The 8378-nt window shown below is 46.6% G+C and overlaps 1 protein-coding gene across 2 annotated transcripts; it reads right to left on the bottom strand.

Annotated features, from left to right (window-relative positions):
* Window positions 1–881: 881 nt before the first annotated feature.
* On the bottom strand, window positions 882–8104 carry pgap3 (post-GPI attachment to proteins phospholipase 3). 2 transcript variants are annotated; one of them, XM_084485330.1, is made up of 8 exons: window positions 7676–8104; window positions 7011–7108; window positions 6606–6758; window positions 6171–6233; window positions 5721–5782; window positions 5013–5149; window positions 3341–3545; window positions 882–2689 (listed from the first exon to the last, which is right to left on the bottom strand). In XM_084485330.1, exons 1-8 carry the CDS (start codon window positions 7890–7892, stop codon window positions 2626–2628), a joined length of 999 nt encoding a protein of 332 aa, XP_084341456.1. In that variant the 5' UTR covers window positions 7893–8104; the 3' UTR covers window positions 882–2625. The 2 variants fall into 2 exon arrangements, with proteins under 2 accessions (XP_084341456.1, XP_084341457.1); XM_084485331.1 differs by having other exon boundaries at window positions 2607–2733.
* Window positions 8105–8378: the final 274 nt, after the last annotated feature.

Here is an 8378-nt window from a genome sequence, read left to right as displayed (position 1 = left end):
ACTCATGCACACATGCACACCTGCACACAGACAAAGACACACACACACACACACACACACACACACACACACACACACACACACACACACACACACACACCGCCTCAGAAGGAACCATAAAATACATCATTACAACACAAAGATAATGTCCAAAGTATTTCCTGTAAATTGAATGATAGTTGACAGTTTCGCATCAATTCCATAGCTTACAGCACAACCCAAAACAACCCGATTTACCAGAAAATTGGGCCTGCAAATACACGACCAGTCCGCTAGGAGGAAGCAGAGACAATTCAAGAGCATTTTTACTTCTTACTATTTAGTCATTTAGCAGCCGTTTTAATCCAAAACGAAAGTGAGTCATTTAGGACCGATAAATTGTTCAGGCAACTTACTGAATGATAACCAGAGAAATTGACGGCGGACATTGGGTTTCAAATCCAGAATCTTTCGTGACACTGTATTTAACCATCTCTATTGCAGTGAATGAACCTTCTCTATAATAGTGATACACTGATTTAACCATCTCTATAATATTGATACACTGATTTAACCATCTCTATAGTAGTAATTGTGTATTTTACCTTCTCTATAATAGCAATACACTGATTAAACCATCTCTATAGTAGTGATAGTGTATTTAACCTTCTCTGTAATAGTGATACACTGATTAAACCATCTCTATAATATTTATACACTAATTAAACCATCTCTATAGTAGTGAGTGTATTTAACCTTCTCTATAATAGTGATACACTGATTAAACCATCTTTATAGCAGTGAGAGTGTATTCAACCATCCATATTGTGGTGACTGTATCAAGATAAATAAACAGGGTTTGATGAATGAATAAATAAACACAGCGACAGACAACTTGGTAAACGAGAACCCTTTATTTGTCCCATTTCTTCAAACATTTTTTTTCAAAGTTTTCATGTGCGAGGGGACAGAGGGAGGAGTGAAGAGGAGGTGGGGGCCGCAGGCAGTGGTGACAACATAGCGATGTAGAAAAAGGAGAGAGGAAGTGAGGTCATCATCACACCTCAGAAGGTGGTTACGTTTATGATAAGAGTTACAGGAGTCGTTGGCCATATGTTCACTCCATCCATCCATCCTTCATTCCTTCCATCATCATCATCGTCGTCATCACCACCACCACCACCACCACCACCTCCAGTATCTTCCTCCTGAACAACAGTCTTGAAGGTCTATGTCCTCCAAACGCATCCTCAGGACTGTAACCTGATCAGCACAGCCCCCACAGTACAGTGAACATCCATCATCTGCTTCATCTGATGCTACGGTCGTCTGTCACCATGAGAACCCCCTCAATGCCTCTGCATATTCTGCCCCCCCCCCCACCTTCCAACTCTGAGCTAGGCAAAAATGATCCCAGCCAATAAATCTCTCTGTCACACACACACACACAAAAACGACTTATTTCAAAAAGGAAAGGCACGGGCAGCACAAACATGCGTTCTACTCTGGTACACCTGGTGTGTACTGGTACAGGTGCTTACTGGTATGGTTGCGTACTGATACAGGTGTGTGTAAAGTGCATGATATAATGAACAACACAGATACACACACACACACACACACACACACACACACACACACACACACACACACACACACACACACACACACACACACACACACACACACACACACACACACACACACACACACACGAGGAGAGCTGTCTCCAGGGCTGTGGTCATATATGACTCCGGATAACAGCTAACTAGACTACACACTTTCTGTGGGGTGGGCGGGACAATCACGGTTCAGCCATCACCCCACGCTAGGCTAAGCTACATCCGTGTTTCTTCTTCACTGAAGGCAGCCCAGGTGAATTCAATAAAACATCAGAACTGAATAAACAACGATCAACGATAAACGTGTATGATAAAAAAAAAAGAAGGCATAAAGATTCATGTTCAAAGCAGAAATAAAAGCACCAGAACAAAATAAAGGCAAAACATATCAAGTAAATTGTGATATGAAAAAATTGGAATAATAAGGTGTAAGAAAAGCCTCCAACTTTCTCCAACCCGCCCTGCTCCTCCTCCTCCTCCTCCTCCTCCTCCTCCTCCTCCCCCCCCCTCACCCACTCCCCTACATCCCTCCTTAGTCTTTGGCCTCCCTGTCCTCAACCTAACCAAACTGCTGGCTAGATAATGCTAGCAACTGCGACTTGCAACAGTGCTATGGTTCGAAGATAAAGCCATGGCCGGTGATGGAAGTTGAACAAGGAGTTAACAGTAGGTCTATTTTAAAGCTTTGTAAGGTGGCAGGTGAGGCTGAAATGAGATATGCGAGCTTAACGTTTTCCTTCGTCCATTTACGAGACGATCCGAGACAGCCGGTTGATAGCTCCGTTCAGTCCAGATTCAAGGCCTCCGAAACCAAACTGAATATATTAGAAAAAATTAAAAACACACACACACACGCACACATGAGAAGTGTAAACAGAGCCTTCCTCGGGGGGGGGGGGGGGAGGGAGGGAGGGACCGGGTGTTGTCATGGAGAGGCACTCCTCCTTCCTGGCTCTGGCGTCCGGATGCCCTGATTGGCGGGGTTGATAGGGAGAGGGCGCGGTCAAGAGGTGAGAGGCTCCTCCTACTCCAGCTTGACTCCGATCTTCTCTGTGTTGAGGAGGTGCAGGCTGTCGTCGATCAGGAAACTGTTGAGCAGGGAGGAGACTTCTGGTAACAAACTCAAACTGGTCTGGTGGTGCAAAGGCACACACACACACACACACACACACACACACACACACACACACACACACACACACACACACACACACACCTCTTTCTTTGGCCGTTTCTCAATACCAAGTACGCGGACTACGTACTCGCGGACTTGGAAGTATGTACTTGGCCGAAAGTCTGGACTTTCAAGTACAGATTTCCGAGAACACGAGTACGCACTCTGCAATTGGAACAGCAGCGGACTCGATGATGCATCCTGGGATATTTAACGGTCCCAAGTCCACACGAGTCACCTCCGATGCGTCCTCGGTGGAACGGCCTCATCGAGAACGCATCGAGAACACTTCTGGGTTTTACGACAGTACTCGCGTACTCGGAATTGGAACAGTGCTTGGGCTACCACTGATGACGTTTACCGAGAACGCAAGTACACGAGTACAGACGAGAACGCGAATTGAGAAACGGCTTATGTTTCACTCAGAACTTACCTCTTACATAACACACACACACTTTACTATCTCGAAAACCTAACAACTAATATTCGCCCTTGTCTGACCCAACAGGAAGTGGTAGTCCTAGAAAAAGGAAGTGGGGGGGCCAATAGAACCGGGACCAGGTACCTGTAGAACAGGAAGTGGACGGGCACGGTGCTGAGGTGCCAGACGGCGTGGGCGTCCAGGGCCCAGAGCAGCGGGGGGAAGTCCAGCAGCTCCAGGAGCGCCAGGCCGTGGAGCAGCAGCACCACCACTCCACACTTCCACCAGTAGGGCAGCGTCCGCCGGTTCTGCCAGCACCAGCACAGCCACCACAGCAGGTTCACTATGCCTAGAACATTAAGAGTTATAGAGTCATTACATTACATACAAAAAACCATTACAAGTAAGCTTAAGACTAGTCCTAACCACACGCAGGTTCACTAAGCCTAGAACCAGTGTAACGAGTTTTAATCTGAGCTTTGTAGGGGTCTCAAAGAATGTTAGGGGCAGAGATAAAAAAAGAAAATAGCCTACCCGGTGTGCGTGCGCGTGCGAGTGAGAGAAAGAGAGAGAGGGGGAGACTTCACTGCTCATTACTACGTGTTCCGACTCCAACACACACACACACACACACGCACACGCACACGCACACGCACACACACACAAATCAGAAAACTACTTATTTTGACCATCTTGAAAAGGTATGACAGCGCACACCACAACATGAGAGCCTTCAAAAAAAGAAAATGCAATCATCTTACCGTTATGAAGACAGAGTGACCAAAGTCACGTACAAACAATTATTCTATTGAAGTCTAACGCAATACTTTATTGTATAGCCTACTATTGTTGTTTTTAAATTGCCATTTCACTATTTTCCTCAAATGCATGCGCTGAATAGTGATGTGGTTGTGCGTGCGTGTGCCTGTGGTGTCTGTTGGGTTATCTGGATTATATAGGATGTAGCAAGCAAGTGATAACCAGTGACAACCAGATAAGACAGTGAAATCTGTGAGCTGCTGATCATGTGAGAGAAGGCGATGCAGTCGCATTTAACGAAGACGGGGAAAAAGATGGTGCGATCTACGAGGAAGACGCAGAGGAACTGTCCTTACGAGGCTTTTGTCGGGATACAAAAACAAGTGGTCAGCAAAATAAAGAAAATGTCGGCGTTTTTTGCACTTGTGAATAGTTAATCCCGTTTGTAGCCTACACTGAGACGTGAGCTCATTCTTGCATGCGAGTCTCTTGAATCATAAAAAAATAAAAAGGCCTATGTATTAGAGCCCCCACAGATGGAAGATTTTACTGCTTTCATGGGAGCTCAGGCAGCCACTTATGGGAGCTGAGCTCCCCTTAGCTCCCACGTAACTCAAACCCTGACTAGAACATAGAGTTATAGAGTCATTACATTACATACAAAAACCATTACAGTAACCTTAACCCTAGTCCTAACCACAGCAGGTTCACTAACTAGTCATAACACAAGTCCTGACACCAACACTAGTCATGATCCTAACCCATCACAGTAGAAATCTTTGAAATTCCATTTCAGTAATTTCTCCCAGAGATACAGACAGTGTCACCACCAAAAACCCAGTTTGGAACTTTCCTAATACTGCAAAATCAAGGACTTTCATCTGTGGGCCAGTCTCAATGACCATCGGGTTACCTCCTTTGGCGACAGATAGTGTCTTAACAGACAGTTACTTAGGTGGAAATCTTTGAGCTGGGAGCTGAACACCATGGACCCATCTCAAGAACCCTGCAGTGTTATCTGTTAACTGAAGACATGAGCCATGATGTCATGACGTACCGATGGTTGCGTTAGCGGCCATGTTGTATCCGTAGTCGAAGCTGACAAAGGTCAGGTAGGAGACGTGGGCGGTGAAGACCAGGATGAGCAGCGCCCCCACCAGGCTAGAGACGACCGGACGCTTCAAACCCAAAGTCCTGCACATAAATGGTAAATGGACCTCATTTATATATATAGCACTTTTTATCCAAAGCGCTTTAAAGCGCAAAGCGCGTTGACTGACATTCACCCTCATTCATGCACACATTCACACACCGACGGCGGAGTCAACCACGCAGGGCGACAGCCAGCTCAGCTTCAGGAGCAATTAGGGTGAGGCGTCTTGCTCAGGGACACCACGACACTCAGCTAGGAGGAGCCGGGGATCGAACCAGCAACCTTGCGGTTACCAGCCAACCCCAGCTCTACCTCCTGAGCTAATGCCACCCCTGCACATCACAGTTACATTAGCTAGTACGAATAGCCACAAAGGGCTATTGCACACTCCATAATAGTACAGTTAGCTAACATTAGCAAGTACAACTAGCCACAAATAAATACCAGAGACACATGGAGAACAAAAAAAATGGGGCATTATGGGGGATGCCACTAACCACCAGCATATCAGTAACTGTTAAAGGTGCCTTGCTCAAAGACATCTTGATCCGTCAAACTTCAACCTAGAATGACCAGCTAACCTGACACAGGTAAGACTAGAGAATACCTCACCTCACACAGCACAGGTAGATGGAGTACAGGATGACGGCAGATGCACAGAAATAATCCATTTTCTGAAAGAGGGGAGATAACAGATTAGTGGAGTAAGAAGTGGAGTTTGAAGGATTACTCATCAAATAATAAGAGGATTTGACGTTAATAACTTAACGTTATTAAATTAGTTAATACCATTAGCAAATGTAAAGCTGAGGCACTGGATGCCAGATTGGAGGAGATAAGATTAGGAGATTAGGAGAGGGTGAAGGAGGGTGAAGGTGGAGGTGAGGGTGAAGGTAGGGAAGGTGGAGGAGGTGAGAGTGGTGGAGAGGGAGAGTAGTTAGGGAGGAGAGGCGGGAGAGTGGAAGATCAGAAGGTGGAATACAGGCCGAGTAGAAAGAGCGGAGAAGGTGTCAGAGGGTGGAGGAGGAGAGGGGGTGTATGGTGGTGGTGGCGCAGCATTACCTCAGTGAGGTAGGTGTCTCTGGTGTGGAAGACAGTCGACCAAAACCAGGCGTTGAGAGACACCTGCAGAGAGACAGAAGACGTCAGCATCAGTTGTCACGACGACCGTTGCCAGAGGAACATCGTCCAAGGCTAGCTCACAAGCTAGCTGCCAACACGGACATTCGGTTTTAGAGAATATTTTGATGGAAATGATACACTCTTGAAGTTGAGTTGGTGTTTTGCAGTAATCTCATACCTTTATTTATTTACTATTTCATAACTATGCATTAAATATCGGCGTATATCAACTACTAACAAGTACCTAACTAGTAATAGCACACACACACACATCATCAAACAACAGACATTCAGTCTGACAGACATTCGTCATTCTCACATTTAGACAGACAGACGGACGGTCAGACAGACAACGGGGTGGGGGGGGGGTCGGACCAGAGAGAAGGCTGTGATGGTAGGGTACATGGGGCTCTGGCGAGGCACGGTGCCGCGGTAGCGTAGCATCATGAGGAGACACGCCACGCCGTTCAGCAGCGACGCCAGCGCAGAGACGGGCTCCTCGAAACACAGGAAGCGGGCAAAGGGCCACTGGAAGAGAAGGGACACGAGATAGTACTCACACACCACTAGAACTACTAGTGTACAGCACACTCTGACACACTACAATACCACTAGTGTTACAGTCCACTGTCAAATACTACTGCTTGAAAACTCTGAACTCTCTGAACTCTGAACTGCTACTACTACAATACAACAATAGGGTTGCAGGTTTAACTTTTGAGTGTGTGTGTGTGTGTGTGTGTGTGTGTGCTTGTGTGTGTGTGTGTGTGTGTGTGTCACCTTTCCGTGGAACTGGGGGATCCGGTACCCCTCGGCCTGGTACAGGCCCACGGTCGTCCACATGCACTGGTACCGACAGTCATCACCACATCTCCATCCTGACACAGAGAAAGACAGAAAGTACAAATAATAATAATCTTTACTTCTCCCTCCATTTTTTCTTAATCTCGCTCATTTATTCTAAAACATTTTTTGAAAAACGTTTAAATAATGAACTGTCAGGAGGTATATCCATTACAATTCTAGAACTTGTTTTCAATAAGACTATTATAACAGAAAAAGGATATGACTTTCCACCTCTCCCTACTCTTTACACCTCTATACTAGCTCTCTGTTAGTGAAACAGAATGAAACTGGATGAGACGACAATAGTGTAACAATGACACCGCAACAAACAACAAAAAGGATCTTTCCAACAGCTGCAGGTCCGGTCAGCCGGACTAATAGGCTACCACTTGTGATGATAAACAGTAGGCCAGTGCTTAGTGTTTCACATAAAAAAGGAATCAAACCCATCAAAACACGACAATATCAGCTTTCTATTGTATTAAACTAATATACGTAAAGATGAGCTGGGCAAGGAGATACAGCGGGGTAATTAGACACACATAAAGTGACTCCACCACAGTTCCCCACATGTTCCTAGCGACAGCCCAGGTGCCCACCTGTCAGCGCCATGTACGGCGGCTGCCTCGACTCGAAGCCCCGCAGCCGAGCTCCGGTGCAGTTGGTGCGGACGCATTGCTTGACACAGTCCCGGTACACCGGCTCCTTGTCGCCCTGGGAAGAGTGCACGGTGGCCGCGGACAGCAGGAGCAGCAGCAGCAGCAGCAGCGGCGGCGGCGGGAGGAGAGAGAGGCTGGTCCGGGGAACGGGGAACATGACGGCTACACGCCGGGCCACGGTGGTCGTCGGGCCGTCAGCGGAATTCAGAAGGCACCGCGGAGGGACAGCGACATCGGGTCTTCCACAGCGGAAGGCCCCGGTTAGCAGGAGAACATAGTCCGTGATGTGTGGCAGGAGCGGGGTCTTGTTGTTGATTCCTCTACACGGGAGCAGTCATCCGCACAGTGGTACCGCTGACCCGAAGTCCCACTCGGAGACGTCAGGAAGTAAAGTGCTCTGTCGTACTGCGCATGTGTGGCTGAAGTCGTTGGCATTGAAAACTCTCTGTTGAGGTAAAACCAAACCTGTTTGGTTTTACAAATTTGTATAAATCGTTTATGTAATCGATGGTTTAAATCTATTGTATGTGTCTGATTTAAACCCATTTTAATTTTATTTTATATTCAGTTACAGTATATGGTTAAACCTATTGTATAGCCTACAGTCATAACTTGTTTTACAGTCTATGGTTGGTGCTATTGT

Source organism: Micromesistius poutassou (genome assembly GCF_964030765.1).
Source record: "Micromesistius poutassou genome assembly, chromosome: 21".
In the NCBI taxonomy this organism is placed as follows: domain Eukaryota; kingdom Metazoa; phylum Chordata; class Actinopteri; order Gadiformes; family Gadidae; genus Micromesistius; species Micromesistius poutassou.
This window is presented reverse-complemented; position numbering and strand designations above follow the sequence as displayed.